This window comes from Seriola aureovittata, chromosome 11 (genome assembly GCF_021018895.1).
Source record: "Seriola aureovittata isolate HTS-2021-v1 ecotype China chromosome 11, ASM2101889v1, whole genome shotgun sequence".
Classification (NCBI taxonomy): Eukaryota; Metazoa; Chordata; class Actinopteri; order Carangiformes; family Carangidae; genus Seriola; species Seriola aureovittata.
In genome coordinates, this window is record NC_079374.1 from 13,263,557 (window position 1) to 13,284,305 (window position 20,749).

A 20,749-nucleotide genomic window follows, 5' to 3' on the forward strand; every position below is an offset into this window, starting at 1 on the left:
AAAATTTGTTTCACAGAACAAAACAATCAGTGGACAAACGTACCTGTTCCGAGAAAAAACAGAAGCCCTTGTCTTCTCGAATACATTCATAAGTCTCTCCGAGTAGCGGGTTGAATGGCTTACTTCCTGCTCTATAGTAAGTGGATGAGTAGCCTGAGACGGCAAAAGCAGCGACGAGAACCTGTCAGACAGTCAAAACAAGACAGCCAATTGTAAATGAGACAGGATTAACCAGCTCATATCAACAGTCTCTGTGAGGAGTAAGACAAACGTTAGTATGCACTGGACACTGTTAAAAAGATGAAGACAGAAAAAAGCAGGAGGATCCAAGGTCAACAGCTGCATTGGAGTGTACTGCCGCCTCGCAGACACGCCTCTGAGTGGGGGACTATTTATCCTGGCTTATGTCTGGCAATGTCACCTCATACAAACAGAGGAATGATAAACACTAAAATACAGCAGCAATTTAAAGATGTGTCTGAAAATCAACTTGAAAATCCTCATTTTCGGAGTCTGCTATAGAAACACCACTGAGCAATAGAAAGCATCTAATAGCTTTTTGAACAGCGGTGAAGGGTCAACCTTCTTCATACATGACACCAAACCTGATTATCATTTGATCTGACAAAGTGCTGGTATCTGACGGCTTCATTACCATGCGTTCGAAGGGATCCTCTGTCTCAGCAGCCTTGTCCAGCAGCTCACTGTACTCCATCTCTTCACACATGCGCTGCAGGGTGTTGAGGGGCTCGTTGAGCTCCACAGGCATGGACACTTTGGACAGGTCCTTGCCGATGTTGTTCCTCAAGATGTTCCAGAGGTTGATGTTGCTGGTGTCAGGACACGGCGCCGGCAGGCAGGTGCGTCGCCCGTTACGGAAGGCACTGCCAGCAAAGTCTCCATTGGCCACTGGGAAAACAATACCACCTCATTAACGATCGACATGTTACAACATTGTCTGTGACAGCCACTGTCCCTCTTGGAAGCTTGCTCTTAATAATATAAGAAGATTTTTTATTCATAGGGAAACTTTCCAAAAATCCAGGTTACAGGTCAATAAATAAAATTAAATCCTCTATGAAATATAATCAAATGGGAAATTTTTAGGGAACAATAGGGAAACTGCAACAATAGGTTGGTTAATTGTTCAGTTGACTGACAGAAAATTCATCAGCATCTATTCTAATAATCTATTCATTGTCACTTTTCAATCAAAAATGTAAATTCCAATGTCTAAATTTAGAGGCTTTTATTCATGGCTGCATTAACCTCCTATGGTTTTCTGTGTGTTCATCACTCGACACACACACACAAACAAATGAAAGCAATTTGATAAAACACAACTTTAAAACAATTGAGCTCAATATGAACCAAAACAATTCAGATCTTGATTTCTAGCAGATTTCTAGAAGTCTTGGTTTTTAATCATCTTATGTCACAGTAAACTGAATTTATCCAACAGTTGATTTGATTGGATAAAGGTAGACATTATTTATTTATTCATTTATTACAGTTTTCTGACATTTTGTAGACAAACAACTAAACAGTTAATTGAGAAAATGATCTGATTAAGCCATATTAGTACAAAAAAATCTGTTGCAGTCATAAACACCACACATTAACTGAACCAGAATAAAATAAGCCAATTCTGATAATATCAGATAACAGAGAAAATTCAAGTAAAATCAGGATGAAATTCCTGTTAAAAGAGATTTAAAAGTTGAGATTCATTCAGTCAGCTTCCCAAGGAGAAGTCATTCCAGAGCCTCGAGATAAAAAGGCTCTGTCTCCTCTGGTTATTAACCTGGTACAATGCAGACTGGAATAGATAAAATATATCTGCTGGGGGATCTCAAGAAGCTTCATACAGGCAATAAAGCGAGGGACCAGGCCACTAAAAGTAATCAATGAGATTTTATCGAATCGAACCTAAAACACCAACTGAAAGCCAGTGTAAGGAGGCGAACAGGTGTGATGTGGCCTGGTGCTGTAGGGTTACAGTTCACAATATCAAATACACTGAAGTGACAGTGGCTCTGCATGAAAATGTGTAATAAAATTTTTAATACTTTGTTATTTCCTTTTTATGACATTCCTATTTATTTCAGTCTCCTTGAAATATGACGAATCCCTGTATTTTTCCAGACTATTGCAGACTTGTACAGGAACCCGGAGTGTTTTAATCTTCATGAGATCTTATCTTTCTCTGTGTGGTATGTGACAAAGATGGAGGAGGGAGATCCCATCCCTCCTCACACAGAGAGCTTTCATAAAGCCTCAGAGAAGCCTTTGGCACAGAGCAACACTGCAAAGTCAACTGCCTCAGCCACACAGATAAATGAGCTTCCCAGTGCCAGAGTGTGTGTCTCTGTGTGAGAAGCACAGTTGATCCACTGAGCGTGATCCTCTCCTTTATTAATTTTTCCCCCATTTCTAACAGAGAACTACAGATGCTTGGTGTAGGCTCGTAATGGTGCTGAATTGGACCTACTTTGTCTGGAGACGTTATCAGTCACACTGGCGTTGTCCTCGGAAATGTTATCGCTCACATCGCTGACATATGACTCATCGTCTGAGCCCTGTGAGTGGAACAGGTAGAGAGCGGAGTGAGTCAGTACAATCGAGTACAACAAAACTCTGATCAGAACAGCGCGCAGCCTTAGCTTCACACGCACACATACACAGTCGCTGCAGTTTGCCAGTGGCTAACAAACTGCAGCAGTCACCGGCTATCTGTCCCACTGCAGCAATCATGAGATGAGACACTGCAGCATTTTCATACTTTATATATAGCAAACACAATGGGGCCAGTGATGCCACCAAAGAGGAACATATTGTAGCCACTTGCTATAATAGCCTCTATTACAGTTGCCTGCTGCTGGTGGAGGTTTGGCCAACAGTGTAACACAGGTCTGAATGTATCTGCTATAGGAGCTACAGGATGGGGTGGGGGATTGATGAATTTCCACAGAGAGCAATCCCTCAACATGGCTCAATGCATGCCTGGGGAGCTACAATACTCAATGGCTCTTCAGAGACCACATACATTTGGAGCAGGGTGTTCACGGGAGTTAAAATGGGAACACGGCAGAAATTATTGTTTCGAGTGATGGACAAAACTGCTGTTTTTAACAAAGCTAGAGGCTGCAAATCAAGAGAAACAGACAGAAGACGAGTGTTATTATTCTGAGACACAACTGAGGGATTAAGCCTCCGGGCAGATTAAAAAAAAGAGCCTTTCTGTGTGCCCGAGCTTGTTTGAGTTTCTGTTATACGCTATCTCTGCTTTTCATACTGCCCTCATTAATTGCTGACTAACTCCCACTCCACACCCAGCCATCGCAGTGACGTTTTATCTAGCTTCCCAGCAGCAGGGCTAGTTTAACCCCTGCCCCCCCTTCTTGAGCAGCTTCTGCTACTCATGGTCCATACTGCCGTCTCAACTATCCCCGCGTTTTACCTCATTCTCCGACGAGCTGGCCGACAGAAGCACTTCCTGGGCATCAAAGAACTCAGAGACAGACTCTGACATGGACAGTCGGCTCTCATTAGAGGCCTGCTGAGTCAGAGGGATCCCCATCTGTTCCCCGGCCTGCAGGCAAACACATGCAAACACACGAGATGTTCACTGTTCCTTGCTATGGTGACAGTTTTAAGAACCAACACAGCCCTGAACAAACACAAGCACCATTAGAAGACAACATGGAGTTCATCTTGCAGCATGTGTATCCTTGCCAGAGGGCAACCTCCCATCCATTACTAATTAGTCATTTTTTCCATTAACCTTTGTGTCAGGTTCTGCATAGAATAATGATCTATTAAGCTTACCTGCCAGGACGTACTGGAAAGACCATAAATCTATAAGGACAGGAATCAATAATGCAATTGACAAATGGAGGAGGCAAACACTACGACTACCTGGCCAGCCTGGGAAGCCTTAGTGTTTTAGCAATACAGGGGACAGAAATGAGCTTTGTCAGTGACAGACTGACCATAGTGAACCTACCTCATCAGGCGTGGAGATGATGTTCACACTGACAACTTGTTCACTCAAGACAGATTCAGAGTGGATACGGTTGAGTCGAGTTCGAAGCTCTGCGTTTTGGGACAGGGCCTGGATAACAAAAAATGTGGATTCTTTTCCAAATTCTATATGTAACTACATGTTGATATGTGAACTGTAGCACTACACTATATACAGGAAACTCTTGAAGAAATGTTTGTCTGCCTGGTTTTAATCAGTGGCTGGATGAAATGACTTCCTCACTATACCTGGAAAACATTTGCTACAGCAGAACTGGCTGTGTGGAAAAGTTCAACAAGATCATCTTTAAGTGGTCTGAATAAAGATATGGACTCCCAATAACCCCAATAAGGACAATGAAAAAACATTAACATTAATTTTCCTTTTTAGTTGTGAATGATGCTAATAATTTGACCAATGTTTTGTTTGTTTGTTTGATGAACTGGAGATTTTCTTGTCCTTGAATTAAAAAAAATTTTATAAAAAAGTAAAGTTTTACTAAAAGTATTGTGTTGGTTACTCTTTAGGCAGCTATAATACTGACAATGGATGGACTAATATGCATGTGAAGAGGGTCACTCAGTGATGAGTCCACAGACCTGACTCTACAGGTCCCCCCATCTCGGCAGAGCATTTTTGGTTCTTTCAGCTCATTGTTTTGGATGAAAGGCCCACAACTTGACGGTTTTGGTTCACTCTCACTGCTCTAATGAGCATCTATTTCAGCAGCAAGCAGACAAATCCACTGAACACTATCTGTTCAGCAGCAAACTGGAGACAGGCAAAGTTAGCGACTAGCAGGTGAACAGCTTTTAGCAGCTTAAGAGCCAGATGTTTCCCTTGAGTTGGTAGAGATCAAAAGCAGAGCTAAAAGGAGAGTCAGTATTCAGGTGGCCAGAAACACAGCTCAAAATGAATGTGATTGTAATTGTCTTGTAATTGCTCGCTGTCTAATAACAAGTTAGTCACATCAACGTTACGGGGAGATGTTTTTTGCTGCCCCCAAGAGGCCAAAAAATTATTTAGCAAATATAAACATATGTGAAATAAAATATTAAAAAGTCAAAATTAAGACAACAAAATCCCTCAGTACCTCTATGCAGGTGTTAAAATAATTGACATCAGCAGCTGCAGCTATAACAACCATGAGTTCGAACCACAAACTTCCCACAGAGCTTTGCGATAAAAACCTGACCTCAAGCCTGTGACAGCATTGTCACACCAGCATCCAATTAAGCACAAAGCAGAGATAAAGCAGCAGAAACATTTCACTGAAATGATGTCAACTGTTAGCAGAGGAACAGTCCAATTAAATCACTGGGGTAGAGAGACAGCCCTAAGGAGCACAGTTAATGAACTACGGTGCACGTCTCTCTCTCTCACCAATTAATATAGGAAAAGATGATTGGACTTTCACGACTCACTTGCCTCTGCTCTCATATCCACTCATCATCTTTTTTAATTGTGATTACCATGACTGCTTGGAATAAACTGTAGCTTGTGTGTTTTATCTGACAGCCCGTCATAATGAGCATATCTTATAAACATGACAACTACAAAATAGGTAAGAGTTTAAAGTACAAAGTACAACTGCAGTAATTATATATTAAACAGCATCACACTTAGCACACTTAGAACATTAAGCAGCCAAATACAATACTGTATGTCTGACAAAAGGTTCAGATTAATGAACCCTAACTAATAGTCGGAGTACAGAGGCATCATGGGTAATGGTTAAAGGCGGCTCATTACCTGTGACAGAGACTTCCTGAGGGAGTTGATCTGGGCTGACTGGTCTGACTGCTCCTGGTCAGATAGAATCTGTTTGATCTTTTCTTTCTCTATGGCCACAGTGTTGAAGGCCGACTTCAGTAGAGAGTGGACTGTACAGGGATAGGACAAAAAGAAAGATTCATATCTGTCCGTCCTTTTACAGTAACAGTTTTCCTCAGTTGCTTGGTCACAATCCTAAAAAGAAAATCATTATTCTCAAAACACTTTGTGAAACTCTCACATCTATTTCTCTCAGATATGAATTTCATGTAGCTTTAACACAGACTTCAAAAACTGCTTTTACAGTCAGATTTTAAATCCTGTAATGCCTTGCACCTGTATTGCATAGCTTTCCAGATTTTTTAATTTAATTTGTCATGAAAAGCATACTGTGTATAACGATTATCACAAATACAGTTACACTGCATTAAGAAAGTCTTCAGACCCCCTTTTCAGTTTGTTATGCTGCAGTCTTATGCTAAAATAACCCAACCCCCATTAATCTACACTCAATAGCCCATAATGACAAAGTGAAAACTGAATTTTAGAATTTTTTGCAAATTTATTAAAAAGAAAAAATTGAAATGTCACATCAATAGACGTATTCAGAGCCTTTGTTATGACACTTGAAGTCTAACTCAGATGCCTCCCATTTCTCTTGATCATCTTTGAAATGTTTCTACACCTTGATTGGAGTCCAGCTGTGGTGAATTTTATTGATTGGACATGATTTGGAGGGACACACACCTGTCTGTATTAGGTCTCACAGCTGACAGCATATTAGAGCAGAAACCAAGCTATGAACTGCCTGCAGGTCTCAGAGACAGGACTGTGTCGAGACAGAGATCCGGGGAAGGATACAAAATAATTTCTGCTGTGCTGAAGGTTCCCAAGAGCACAGTGGCCTCCAGAATTCCTAAATGAAATTTGCAAAAACCAGGACTCGTCCTAGAACTGGCTGCCCGGCAAAACTGAGCAATCGAGGGAGAAGGGTCTTAGTAAGAAAGGTGACCAAGAACCTAATGGTCACTCTGGCTGAGCTCCAGAGATCCTATGTGGAGATAGGAGAAACATCCAGAAGGACAACCATCATTGCAGCACTCTACCGATCTAGGCTTTATGGCAGAGTGGCCAGACTGAAGCCTCTCCTTGGTAACAGTTTTTAAAAAAACACCTTAAGGACTCTCAGACTGTTAGAAAACAAGATCCTCAGGTCTGACAAAGCCGATATTGCACTGTTTGGGCATGTCTGGAGGAAACCAGACATCACGCTTAGAACTGTTTGTCCTTCTGGAAGTTTCTCTCATCTCCACAAAGGATCTCAGCCAGAGATCCCCCAGTGGGTTTAGCTAATCTGGGGATTTGTTTAAAATCTGTCTAAACTTCTGACTGCTTGTGTTTAATGCCCACAACGGACTCCTTCTTAGTGACGCTACTGTGTTCTGAGATCTCAACAATTACTTTTGTGAGTAAACCATTATCGTAACCAACAGACACTATCGCCTGCACTACTATATGAAAATAATCCAGTTTGTTGAAAACCATAATAATACCTTAAAATTTACATATAATATGAGACATTGGGACATACTGTATCTCACCTAATAACGCCCTGGTTACGCTGCAGCCATGCATACTACCTGCCTACCTTTCTGGGCAATGGTGCAGAATTCCTCCTGAAGTTTAATGTAGTCACTGGCACACTCTACGCTGTCTGTTAGCCGGGAGACAGGGGGCTGAAAGTCCACCAGCTCGGCACACAGGTTGGGATTGGACGAGTGTAGGCGGACAGGGGACATGCTGGCAGACAGAGGGACCTGGAGAGACGAAGAGCACAGAGGACTACTGTCAATCACCTGCGAGGCACAAAAATGCTGATGTGTTGTGTGTCTGACAGCCAGGACAAACCACCGCCCAAACAACACATCTAGTTGCCTTTGACTTGCTTGCTGTAGTGGTTATTCTATCACTAATATCCTCATGAAAGAAAAGTGTTTTAAAACTTCCTTTTAGCGTGGGGGTTGGTTGGAAAAACACAGTGTATGACAAATGTAGCACACTTAGTCTTTTCAGGAAGCACAGATTAATATATTAAGCAAAATAAGGGTGAATTTGCAATGATGGAGAAATCATTACTCAGGCCATGACACACCACACTAATAAGTACCGGCTGCAGTGCAGACTAATTTAAAAGCAAAAAAGAACAAAAGCATAAAGGGGACAGAAAAAAGCAAAAACTATTTTGTCTCAGCTGTGACTGTGTAACACCCTCGCCTCTTAAAAAGGGGAACAGAGAGCAGCAGGTTACAGTTTAATACTGTTGTGCTTTTGTTATCTTGACTAAACACTCAGATGTTCAAGTTCTTCAAAAGTCAAAGATATTCAATATAAAACAGCTAAGCAGAGAGAAGCTGCATATCTTCACATCTTAGAAGCTTTGCTGCTTTTTTCTTGAAAAATGATCAATCAGTTGTCAATATTGTTAAGGATCAAATCTCTGTCATCTGACTAATCCATTCAAACATCTCATAATCAAAATCCTGCTTGTGTGTGTTTGTGCCTGTATAAAATAGAAACAAAATAGAATCTGGTACCTGAAGCTGGAATTTTGCATCTTTGCCGACACTTTTTGTTCTCCATCTTCTGTTCAAGCGCTTTTCTTTCTTTGACAATTCTACACAATTGATCTTTGTGGCGCAGGTGGATCAAAATATGAAAAGCGTGGTTAATAGGACAAACACATCACAAAACAAAGCAAACGTTAACACACAAAAATGACAAAAAAGAGACAACATTCCCACAAATGAGTTGCAAACAAAATTTCGGGGCAAATGGGATGTGTGGTGTTAGAAAAATGCATTTCAAACTATGATACAAAAAATGAGCTCTGGCTAGATTCTGATCAGTTAGAGGAGTGCACAGCGGCTCTGACTGATTCCCAACAGTCTACAAAGGTAATGAAAGCTGAAGTTTTAAATGACTGCACCTTTCATAGACTGACACACCTACATCATTAACAGGCTTCTGAGGACCACACACACACACACACACACACACACACACACACACACACACACACACATGCATGCACACACGCACCCACACACCCACACACAGAGTCCACAATGTAGTGTGGAAAGAAACCTCTGAATGAAACACACTTACTAAATTGCTTCTGCTCTGTGCTGTATCCGTGGATGTGTGTGTTTCTGGATGTGTGTGTGTGTGTGTGTGTGTGTGTGTATTTTACCTGCATATCTGTAAAATTGGGTGCTGACTGTGTCCTTTGTAGAATCTCCAGACTCTGCAATAACCGGCTCAGCTCAGTCAGGTTGGACTGGCATCGTGCGAGCTCTGAAAATAAAATTCACACCCACGCGCGGACAAACAAATTCAGTGTTATGTGTCATGAAATAGTCATCAATCCTCCACTCAGGGGTTTCGAAGGGCTTATCGTAAGGTCCGAGGCTTGATTTAATCCACTTCGTTGTAAAATCAGATTTGTTGCCAGCATAAGGAGGAAAATTGCACTTACCCTCTGCACACTTGTCCATCTCCTCTGATTCCTGGAGCCAAGCAACCACCTTGCTCTGGCCGTTACTGTAGGACGCAGGCAGGCTGCTGTTGCTGCTGTTGCTGGGAGCCACTGGCTGCCACGGCAGGCTGCTTGGCTTGGCCTGCTGTGGTGGTACAGGAGCAAACACGGAGTAAATGCACATCACCAGAGGAAAAATGTGGAGCACTTTTATGGTGGAATGAATCTAAATCAGTCAATAACCAAACAAGATTGCTCTGGTGCTAGAAAATCAGAATTCAGGTCAGTTGGAGTTTTTCAGGCAGTATTTCTGACAGAGAAAAATAGAAATTGTGATGGTCAGTGAGGACATCCCTGTCAAACCAAAACTACCATTGGGTTTGTCAGTGTTGCAGGTGAGCTGTGTGTCTTTTGTTTATAAAACCTCTGGCAGCCTGGGTAATGGTTAACTTCCTTTTTACATTTGTTTCATTGTAACTTGTGAGTGACAAGCATAAAACATGTAATAATATGAATAAAATTCAACTTGGCTACTTTTCTTTGATTTGAAGGTATATAAGCTAATGCTATATCACATTAATGTTAAAACCTAGTGCAAAATTCCTCTCACAGTTTCCCAGACGCCAAACGTCTTCAGATTCCTTGTTTTGTGCGGTGCGGTCCAAAATCCACAAGAAGCAAATATTTGGCATTTTTGCTTGATAAATGCTTCACTCGGAAAGGCTGAAGATGAATTTTCAGTGCTATTCAGAAAGAAAAACTATTACTGGTATTTGAATGGATCTTTTATACCATATGGTTCTTTGGTGCCTTGAACATTGCACCTTCAACAGCTTCAGTCAATCTGTCCAGCAGCACACAGGGAAGGTCTCAGCGGCTCTCAGCTGATGTGTAAATATGTATGTGTTCAACTTTTAAAACATGTACTTATGGAGCAGAAATGGTTGAATAAAGTCACAACAGGAATAACGTTTAGTATTATCTCCTTCTTGGAGTATGTTCAAATCCTGCTATGCAGAGGCTTTCCTGGGTCTTTGCAGATGTTGAGTATCTTCCTTTTAAGTCCTTGATGCAGCAGTTAATTTTGACTCTAGTACTGGAGTCTTTCATTTAAGCTTTTCTTCTGGGAGAGCTCATCAGGCTGCAGCCAGCTGCTCTAAATCCAGATCCTACTGATCACCTCTAATGGCCTGTATGAGGCACACAGCATCAGTCCCTGGAGAACATACAGTACACTTGCTGCATCCTCACATTTACACACCACTCAGGCAAGCTGACAAGGACCAGGGCTTCACACTAAACTGGTAACAGTCTAGACAAACAATCCTTTCTGTTATCCTAATGATCAGGATACAATTAGCTGCCCAGTCAGCTTTATTCACAGCAATCACAGGCATTAGTCTGACAATTAGCCTCATAATACAGCGGAGAGACCAGGGGCATGGAAAACCAAAACAAGGCCTCAAATCACACTGACATTAACATCTAGAGTATTTGTATGGAGATTTAACTGTTAAATTGAACATTGAAAGGAAACACCACAAAGTCACGAATGACAAAATATGAGGTGAGGCTAATCACAGCAGAGAGGCAAACACAATCTTGTCTGACCATAAAGTCTTCCTGTCATTACTGTAAATGTTCAGTGAATTTTACTTCCTCTCCTCTGGAAGATATTTTGGTACACTATCCTAGTTTCCAATAAAAAAAAAAAAACAGAACTAGGTGATCTCTCATTCCCCATGACATACCATTCTTGAATAAGTAATTGCACTCTGCTAGGAACATAGAGAGAAACTACTTCAAGCCTGAAACACAGAAGTATGAAGAGTATTCAGACTGGTCTGTTAAGAAAGGCCCATATCGACATTAAATCTGTGATGTAGCCTTGCTGTGTTTTGTAGCAAATAGTGTCTTTTTACTATTTACATTCAAACAGTGCAAACCAATTTCCATTCAAAAGACTTTTCTTAACTTAGATAGAAGTTAGAAGATAGTGCTATCCGGTGGGTGGGAGGACTCACCTTTGCTTCATGTACCACACTCGCAGCGGGTTGGGGGGAGTCCATGGCAGCTGGGGGAGGAAACGTCCGCATGGTGGCATCCCGGGGAGATCGCACAATCTCATTCTGTCTGTAAAGCCGGTGATGACGCAACTTGGACACCCAGGCATCAAAGATTTCTTGAGATTTGACCTGAAGAGGAAGAGAACAGAGAGATTTGAACTGTCATCGACTGACCTCCATGTTAAAATGACACTATTGACTCTTCCCATTTGTGTTACCTTCAGGTGATAGATATGCTCCTCGGTGTCCAGGTCGATGCGACGGGCCCTCTTTTTGATGGACATGACTGAGAGGCCGACATCGATGCTGCCATGCAGTTTGCCTTTCTGGATCTGAGGTAATAGGTGATAGACACACTTTTTTTCAACTCACAATTAATCAGATTGTAAATTTTGCGCACACACATTATATTTGTTGTCTGTAACATTTACAACAAACTACTTTTGCAGATAACAGCGCTAGAACAACCGCTTAAACAATTACTGAAATGGTTTATTATTCAATTACAAAATTAATTGGAATCTATTTTGGTAATAAATTATTGTTTAAGTCAGTGATTCCCAACAAAGGCTAACTTTAACCCTCGGACTACTTCTGCTTGCTCAGCTAATTTGAAAAAACATATGATTTGGAAAAAATTATATACGTACATATTTGTGTCAAGGAGGGAAACACAAAAAACACAAATAAAATTAATAATTAGTGTGATGGTGATCCTCAGATTACTTATTGTCACAATAAGTGATTGACATGTCTGTAACATGCTGGGATTAAGATTGCAAGTAGTGAAATACTACAACTGAAACTGACCCTAACCAAAAATAAACCAATAAACTACATTTCAGGAAGCCTTTCAGGGTTCTTTTAGTGTTGTACTTTTACACAAAGAGCACTGGCACGGATGATCGTTTCTGAAAGTCTAAGAACTGAAACAATCTTAGTAAAGTGATTTTAGTGAGCTTTAGTTTTCCTGCAAAGTGGCCTGGTCTCCTGAAACACACTGAACATCATGATCCGTGCTGCAGATGTTTCTGCTGACTCATTGCCAAGCCAAGCTGATGTCAGGCTGGCCTGCCCTGTTTTTGCCTGTGGGTTATAGTCAGGGTTACTTACATCAATGGGGGACTTTGAGTACTTCAGGATACCATTGTCCAGAACAAAAAAACGCTGCAGAGCAAAGAAGCACAAAAATAATGTGTTAGTTAAATGATAGGAACAACAGACATTGAATTCATATAACGTTGGACCTGTTTATGTTGTAATTTCAATACGAATACAAAGTTGTCCACAGTTTATTCCCTCATATTGTCGGCTATAGGACATTTGTGTCGTGTGTTGTGTGGTGTTGTGAGTTCAAATATGTTAACATCAGGGTCTGCTTTGCACTGGTGTTCACGTGTTTTGAGAAAACAACAGTTAAGCTGATGCTGATGGTGGTGACTTCAAATGAAATTTCCACTAAGCTTGCGGAAGAGGCCCAGAGAGGGTGGGGCAAAGTGCACGAAAAGGGGAACTTCTTTCAAGCAAAAGCACTTTATTAGACAGCAAACTGTTTAACATTCGGGGAGCGGCTGTGTTTGAACGTGTTTTTTTTTCCCAGTACCAAAAGCTTTTTGTGTCTCGGTTTTGCCTGTGGACCTTACCTTGTGCCAGCCTTTCAGGGGCCATTTCCGCTTCTTCAACATAAAACCCTCGTGTTTATCAGGCCTCTGGACGTTGCTCTGACCGATTTTCAGCCCTTCAATGATTTCCCAGCTGTCGGCCTCCTTGAGAAGAGTAGAAATACAGCACTGTGTGAGAACTAATCCACTCACTCACTAATAATAAGAAAACAAGAGATACATTTGCTGCAATAAAAAAAGACTCTGCTGTCATGTCCACTGTATTGCAAACAGAGGAAAGCAACAGGGGTACACTCAATACTTGTTTATTCTTTCCCCCTGTACTACACATTTAAAGAAATACGGCCCCATTCAAATTCCACCTGCTCTCTCAGCATTTCCACTCCATTAGATTTCTCCTGACTGTGCTCTTCCCGCTTCTAGTGGGTCTGTAAATCAACGTGACGCCTCTGGAGTAGAGGGACAGCAGGGTCAGGCAGGGACAGGTTAGGCATCACACCGTCGGCCCCGATGGGTGGGTGTGAGTGACACCAGGAATCATGGGATCACAGCTTTGATGCAAGCAAAGGATCATCACCCTCCTGATGCCCTGACATGATCCATTCACTGTCTTTCAGTTCAGCAAGTTATTTTTTGTGAGCAAGTTCGTTATTGTTTTTACTGACATGCTCATTGTCTTGGTAAACAAAAAAATTAGTTAGTATTTTAATAAATGTGTTTTTTATGGTCTTGGCTTACCAAACATGGTTACACTTTACTGTAAGCTCCCCTATTTAGCTGTATATTTGTAAACAACTATAACTCCTCCTGCGGACACCCATGAGTGGAGGCTGGTGCATAAACAGATAATGTATGATAATATAGTACAACACAGTTTTAACAATGTAAAATATGTCCTCATAGGAGAAGTTCTAATCGCTGACAAATATTGTACATTAATAAACACAACACTTTTTTAGCTGCATACAACTTCATTATAGCATGTTTTAAACCATCTATCAAATGTTTGCATATTGCTTATTTACATCAAGTCAAGAGTTGTAATGGCATTTTCTTTCAAATGGTATTCGTTCACAAAGGATTTGTTTTGTATAGTCTTAGTTAACTAAAAGATTTTTTTGTGTTCGTGGGTAACCGTATTTTGTTTTGTTTGGTCTTTTTATTTGGAATTCTGGTCCATTACTAAATAGTCGTGAATGAAGAATGAGAGTCTCTGGTGATAGAATAATATTCACAAATACAGCTTGATCTTTAATGAAAAATTAATTTCCATTGGAATATTGTATTTATCCGCAGACAACAACACTGGAGATGCACAGATTTTTGATGGATTACCTTAAAAAAATCCTCTGACTACTGTTATTTCTTAAATCAAGAACAGGCCTGTATCTCGGTTAGTAATTCTACATTTCCCAGAATGCCTATAATAGCCATAAAAACATATTGTCCTTGACCAGCTTCTTACTATGAGTGACGGGTACCTACATAAACAATGTTTTCTGCCAGAGTTAGAAAGGTGAGAGTTATTTTGCAGGAGAGATTTCTGCCTCTATGTTGTTATTGGTGTGAAGTGGGTGGGACTCAGCTGGAAAAAGGTTTTGTCACGTACTTAGTGCACCAATCAGGATTCAGCAACCTTTATCAACAACTGCTGCAGTTGTATTTAGTCGTGTCCTATGTGCTAAACGTGTAGCTGTAAAGAGCAACCGTGACATCAATAGAGCATGTCCTCTCACTGCATTGCCTTACAGTCTGCAAAATGTCGTTGTAAAAGCCTTAAACATTGTCTACTCTCTGTAGAAAGACCTGAACATGACATAGTCATTTCTTTTTACAAAATGGAACACATTTAAATGTAATATCCTTGAAGTAGGTCAAATTTTTAATTTCATACTTGAATCAGTAGAGGCAGAGCCTTTAAGGCAAAATCCACAATTTAACATGCACAAGCTTCTCTGGAAAACCAAGTAATAGCCTGTGTCTCTTCACCGCACAGTGTGATGCTGCTATCTTCAAGACAGCTCTTTGGGTGTGCGTGACGACACCCGACCTTGGTTTGCAGGACATTTAACAAAAGGAGACAACAGCTTGTTTAATCTAATGGCCAGGCGAACAGATCTGTCCGGTAATGAGGTCATGTTTCTCCACCGACGGCAGCCCCGTTCTTTCAGTGGCCCTGTGCTACTAGGGAAGTGGAGGAGATCAACTTCATTAGCAAAAATGTGCCTCACCGTTCAAAGCAATCATATCGTAAAAGGCAGCGGTCCTCTCGTTAGACTCAAAGCAATTAGCTCATTATCAACTGAAAAACTCAACTCTGTAATGTTGCCTGTGAAATGATCAAAACATCAACAGCTTCTTCTTTTAGAACACAGCAGCCTCACACACACACATGACGGGCATCCTCTCCGACAAGCATCCAGCAGCACATGAGAAACTCTCAATAAAGACTTCCTGTGTGTTATCTGAAGCATTACAAACAGACTTTCAACTGACTCTAAATTGATAGATCAATACTACACTAAATAAAGAATGGCTTGTAGCTTGCAAATATTGCAATTCAATGCACTTTCCTGCGTATCCTTTTAAGATCCAAACCAATCAACAATGTAAATCAACAAATTCCCCATGAGGAACAGTCCACACAACCTCTGGCTCTACATATAGTAAACAACACAGAATTAGAGATTTATATGGAAATTACTGCTACAGCCAAAGAGTTTGCTTTTGTTATTTGACCCTGAAAATAGAGCGGAATTAAACCAAAGTGATTTCCTGCACTCTGCCCACATTCATTGATCTCGCTGCGGAATAATTTAAAGCTCCCTCTTGGTGATCTTACCTCTTTAATGAAGGATCTTGTGGCAGACTCAGAGTGGAGCCGTCTGCTTTTCTGTGTCAAGATTTAAAAAGATTTGTTCCAAGAGCCTGTTTGTTTGATATGGATAAAATTGACTTGATTTAGGTTTTTGTCCTGGATCATTTTTTTTCTCACCTTTTCTTTTCCAGGTCTAGTTAGATGCCAGTACATTAACAGGGAAAGGACTTGAATAATCTGATCATCAACTAAATCAATCTTACAGTCTAACTGTGTCACTTTCATAGGCCAAGTCTTCCGGGATCCATCACCTGCAGTGACACCCAGCAGTGTAGCACAACAGACCTTTTGATGCTGCAATGAATCAAACTATTACAGTTAAGGTCTTCCTGAGCAGGATAAAGGACAAACACTCCTAGGGGATACCTTAGGCTAAATCAGTACTATAAATATCACTACAACAGCCCACTTCTGATGACAAGTTTCTCCTACACATCCTGCTTCCCCCATAGACTCTGACAGTCTACACTGCTACCCAACCCAACCACATTCGAATTTAATTATTTCAGTTTATTTCCTCCTTAGTGTATTCAGGCCCCTACAAAACATAATGATGTAATAAAAAGAGTGATAAAATAATGAAATCAACTTAATCATTTACATTTTCATGGGAGTTTTAAATTTTAAAGGGCTTACATAATCACTGATCAGCAAACACAAAAAAATGAAATAAAATAATGGCTAGAAAATTTAATTGTTCAACTGAACAACATTCAGTCACAGTTTAGAGAGGACAACTACAGACGCCAAGAACAGCCCTATTTGCAATCATTTTACTTTATCCCATAATTTTGAGATCGCATTTTGACTATCTTGTTATCTTGGGAAAACAAACTAATTTTCTTGTAGCATGGAGTTCATTATCTTGTCCCAGAAAAACAACAGGGATTACAGGATAAATATCTTCACTTTACTTTAAAGTTTTATTTGTGATAATGAGCTAATTATTCCATTATCTTGAGAACAAATGATTTATTGGATAATCAAGAAAATAATCAATAATCATTAGCTGCAGCTCTAGCTTTGAGAAACTGTGTTATCTTAAAATAGGAATTAACTTGTGATCTCAAGATTAGGGATAAAATAAAATGATTGCTACTACGGCCATATTCGTCTTCCATAGATGAGACTCATCGGTCAACATTGATAAACTCCTAACTTCATGTGACACAAACATAAAGCTTACAACCTTTTAAGAGCCCACGATGCCTTTTCAACAGTTCTGTAAAGAGCATCTGCGAGCACGCATTATAGATATTACCAAAATTTTTGTCTACAATAGTAACAGTGTGTGACATAGTGGGAGTACAAACTTATGACTCCATAACTATGTGTTGCCCACAAAAACACCACTGAACTATTAATAATTAAAAATGCAGAACACAGTATGCTGCTGTATCTCCTGCTGTAGTTACACAATGCAAGAAGATACTGTGCACGAGTATGACACTGTAGTCCCTGACAGAAAAACTGTAACATGTTCCCACATCCTCTTTCACAATCACCTGTGAGCACTGATATTTCAGAAGCTAATAACCACGGAGGAACTGTTGTTGGGGATGGATTTCACTGCAGTGTCTGGCTGGCTCAGCACTAAAGCTTAGAGTAGGAGAGTGGGCTGCCACATGGATGAGAAGCTAACACTCTGAGAGACTGCGTCTAAGCACAGTCTAATGCACTGTGTAAACACCACACATTCAGTTAGAGATGTGCAGTCCACACGTGTGACCTGCTGTGTTGTAGGTGAGATAGGATTAATTCAACGTCCACTTACTTACTTTTGGACCTTGAATTAAATTTTTTTGTCGAATGAAAAGGATGTGTTGGGGCTCAGGTGTTTGGCACAGGAAACAATCATATTCAAACCTAACAACAACAAAAAAAAAGTGGAGAAGCAGGAGAAGATCATCTAAAGACAAACGACAAATGATTCATCTGTGTTTTTATATATAGTAGCACACTCAAACTGCTTTATAAAAAAGTACAGTTTACATGCTGTGATGAGAGCGGCCAAATCCTGTTTTTTCATGGGTGTGTTTTTCCCATCTAGATTTTGGATCAATAATAAATCCCTATAGAAAATAACTTGGGTCTCATTCTGACTCTGACTCCAGCACGTTCTATCCATGCTTTCTCCCAAAGGCGTTAAGCTGGTTTATGTCATGGGGAAGATCATGGCAAAACTTCAGTTGAAACCAGAAATATTCATGGCAGGGTTGGCACCACTTGCAGAGACTGTGCCAAACGTGTCTATGATCTTATAAAAATCACTCTGTTCTCTGTCAAGATCATCTCCTCTGCTTCTGAGTTGGTCTGCTGTGTGCTGAAGAAAATTATATTAACAGATATGTCAAACCAGCACATCAGATACATACACTATGATAACCTGGTCACGGAATCAATAAATTACATTTTCTTATTTACATTTTCTTAGAAAGACATCTATACAGGAGAGAGAAGATACGGAGTCCTTTTTCATCTGCAGTAACATCAGTATATTCTGGTCATTACCATGAGAACAGCCACTATCTGATCTAATAGCAACTGATAATCACATCATTGACTTCCACGCTCTCATATATCAAAGGGATCTTTCTTAAATATTTAACACAAACACTGCATCTGATTCCATCTGTCCCTCCTACTATCTCTAAACCGAAAATGTCTTTTATCTAACCAGGAAATGACAAGCAGCAAGACAGAAAAGTGGATATTTGTGGCGACATCTTGACTCATTGTGTAACGTCTTAATGCACAAACTTTAAGTGTGTGTGTGGGTTAGTGTGTGAGTGTCTGTGCTTACTGCAGGTGAAGCCTCTAATTGCTCTCATGAGGGTCTCCAGACTGAACAGTAGTTGTCAGCAGAGGAGAAAGTGACACATATTGATTTGAAAATGGGGGCTGGATCTCATTAAGGCCTTTCCCCCCCAAACAAAATGCCACGCTCTCATTTTTCCTCAAAAACTGAGGCCCAGCCAAGCTAGCTAAGGTCTTTTCTCAGTGTCTGCTGTGCTTCCTCAGGAAGTCCCTCGAGATGACGCACTCTACACTGTATTCTCTACATAGTATCACTGAAAACTCCCTCCACAAAATACCCCAAGCAGATAGTGATGTGGCATAATGCTGTCATGAGGGTCCACAACTAAGGTTTATGCATAACTTTGCACAATGTCAATAAAGTCCAGAGACGCTCTCTGCTGCAGACCTCACTCATCAGCCATGTTTATAAAGTCACCTCTATAATAATAATTTAATTAAAGTTCATTCTTGACCTTGGAAACAACAGTTGAAAAAACAGCCACAGGCTCATCACATGATCTTCATCAACAGATGGAGTCATCAGGAAGATTGTGATACAACTGAAAGCTCTAGAACACCTACTAAATGGACCTTGTAGTAAGACTGTTTTTTCAACTGCTGTCTCCAAGGTCAAAAAGATCAACTTTTATGACAAAATGTGTGAAAGGACCCTAAAATGCTAAAGTAAAATGGAAATTCAAACTGCAAATTTTTCATGACAAATGGTGAAACTACACCTGATGAGGAAGATGGTGTCAGGCAATCAAAAGCTCCAGAACAGCTACTAAAAGGACCTTGCAGTGAGATTGTTTTGTCAACCAAAATAAAATCCACTTTTGAGCGATTCACTGAAATCTGAGGAATCGCAACTACTCCCCACCACAGTCAGTTTCACTCAGAAATATGTCACATTATGGTAGCTAAGGATACTTTTACTTACGTTGCACCGTGACTTTAAAGTCGGCATCTCTTCAAATGAGCTTAGAAATATGCAGGTAGCATAAGCCCTTTCCTTGTGCATTTTTTATCATGCTTGTGAGCTAAACCCCTGAGACAGCTCAAGAGAATAGAAGATGATTTGTAAGACTATATGTGGTTTTGAGTGATACACCTGCCTCTGTGATCGTTACATCAGCCTGGATCACCCACAGACGGGCACATCACTGCATCATTTAGTGAACACTGTTAAATCATGAAACAAAACAGCTGCAACGATCAAGAGCTAATTCCCAATTAAATTCTTGTCGTGCTGCTGATTCCCTCTATACACCGCTGACTATCTTGAGGTCTTGATCAGGCAGGTGTAAAGAATTAAGGGGATCTACAGGACAAAGACTTAATTTGTTGCTATCTTTACAGTTACCCTTTTTGGCAAAACACATTAAACACATTAAAAGAGATGAATAAGAAAAGAAGTGCTCATAGATAACCTCTCTTTGAGATGAACTTGGCTTTAAGATTATCAAGCGTCAGGGAAATGAAATGCTGAACCCCTCCACCCGTGAAGGCTTTGTTAGCAAAAGCAAGCGGGCGACATTAAAGAATGGAACAATGAACAGAAGGGTTGGAGGGGTTAACTGTCTGCCTCATCGAGCAGTGGCCCTTCCACTGTGCTTTTCAAACAGGCCCCGTCTCAAACCAGTTCCCTTTTTCTCCTCTGAGAGCCATCTCCCGCGGACACAAGCTGGGCTCCGACACAGCATACCAGAGCGTGCCACATGTTCAGTGGAGCACCAAGCCTCCGCCTGTCCCTCATGAAACATTCATGAGCCAGTGCCGACGGAAAAGCTGTGATGTCAGAGATTCCAGTTTCGGTGTCCTGTTTCTGCGTGGCCACAGTGACACAGCAGCTCAGTGAGGTAATGAGGGCCGGGGCTTCAGATGGCTTACTGCAGAGGTTAGACTTAAAGACTTGTCCTGTGAACTGTGAAATACGATTATATATCATTGTTTACCATGTCTCTGCAAGGTTTTTATTTACTAACCAGGGAATTAGGGCTGCTCTCTTTTACCTGATTAGTCAGCTCATCAGTCAATAAGGTCTTTTAGGGT

At 40.7% G+C, this 20,749-nt stretch overlaps 1 protein-coding gene across 6 annotated transcripts in view; it reads right to left on the reverse strand.

Annotated features, from left to right (window-relative positions):
- The window catches only part of osbpl6 (oxysterol binding protein-like 6), a 38,614-nt gene that overhangs the window by 7,952 nt on the left and 9,913 nt on the right, over positions 1 to 20,749 (reverse strand). The window contains exons 3-16 of one of the 6 annotated variants that reach the window (XM_056388709.1): positions 13,042 to 13,164; positions 12,512 to 12,565; positions 11,617 to 11,730; positions 11,357 to 11,527; positions 9,333 to 9,474; positions 9,048 to 9,151; positions 8,392 to 8,484; positions 7,446 to 7,614; positions 5,777 to 5,907; positions 4,007 to 4,114; positions 3,461 to 3,592; positions 2,492 to 2,579; positions 656 to 909; positions 44 to 181 (exon numbers count right to left, since the gene is read on the reverse strand). In XM_056388709.1, the coding sequence (XP_056244684.1) occupies positions 44 to 181; positions 656 to 909; positions 2,492 to 2,579; positions 3,461 to 3,592; positions 4,007 to 4,114; positions 5,777 to 5,907; positions 7,446 to 7,614; positions 8,392 to 8,484; positions 9,048 to 9,151; positions 9,333 to 9,474; positions 11,357 to 11,527; positions 11,617 to 11,730; positions 12,512 to 12,565; positions 13,042 to 13,164 (1,821 nt within the window). Of the gene's footprint in view, positions 1 to 43; positions 182 to 655; positions 910 to 2,491; positions 2,580 to 3,460; positions 3,593 to 4,006; positions 4,115 to 5,776; positions 5,908 to 7,445; positions 7,615 to 8,391; positions 8,485 to 9,047; positions 9,152 to 9,332; positions 9,478 to 11,356; positions 11,528 to 11,616; positions 11,731 to 12,511; positions 12,566 to 13,041; positions 13,165 to 20,749 lie in introns of all 6 variants that reach the window. The other 5 variants (XM_056388708.1, XM_056388711.1, XM_056388713.1 and 2 more) reach the window with 5 other exon arrangements.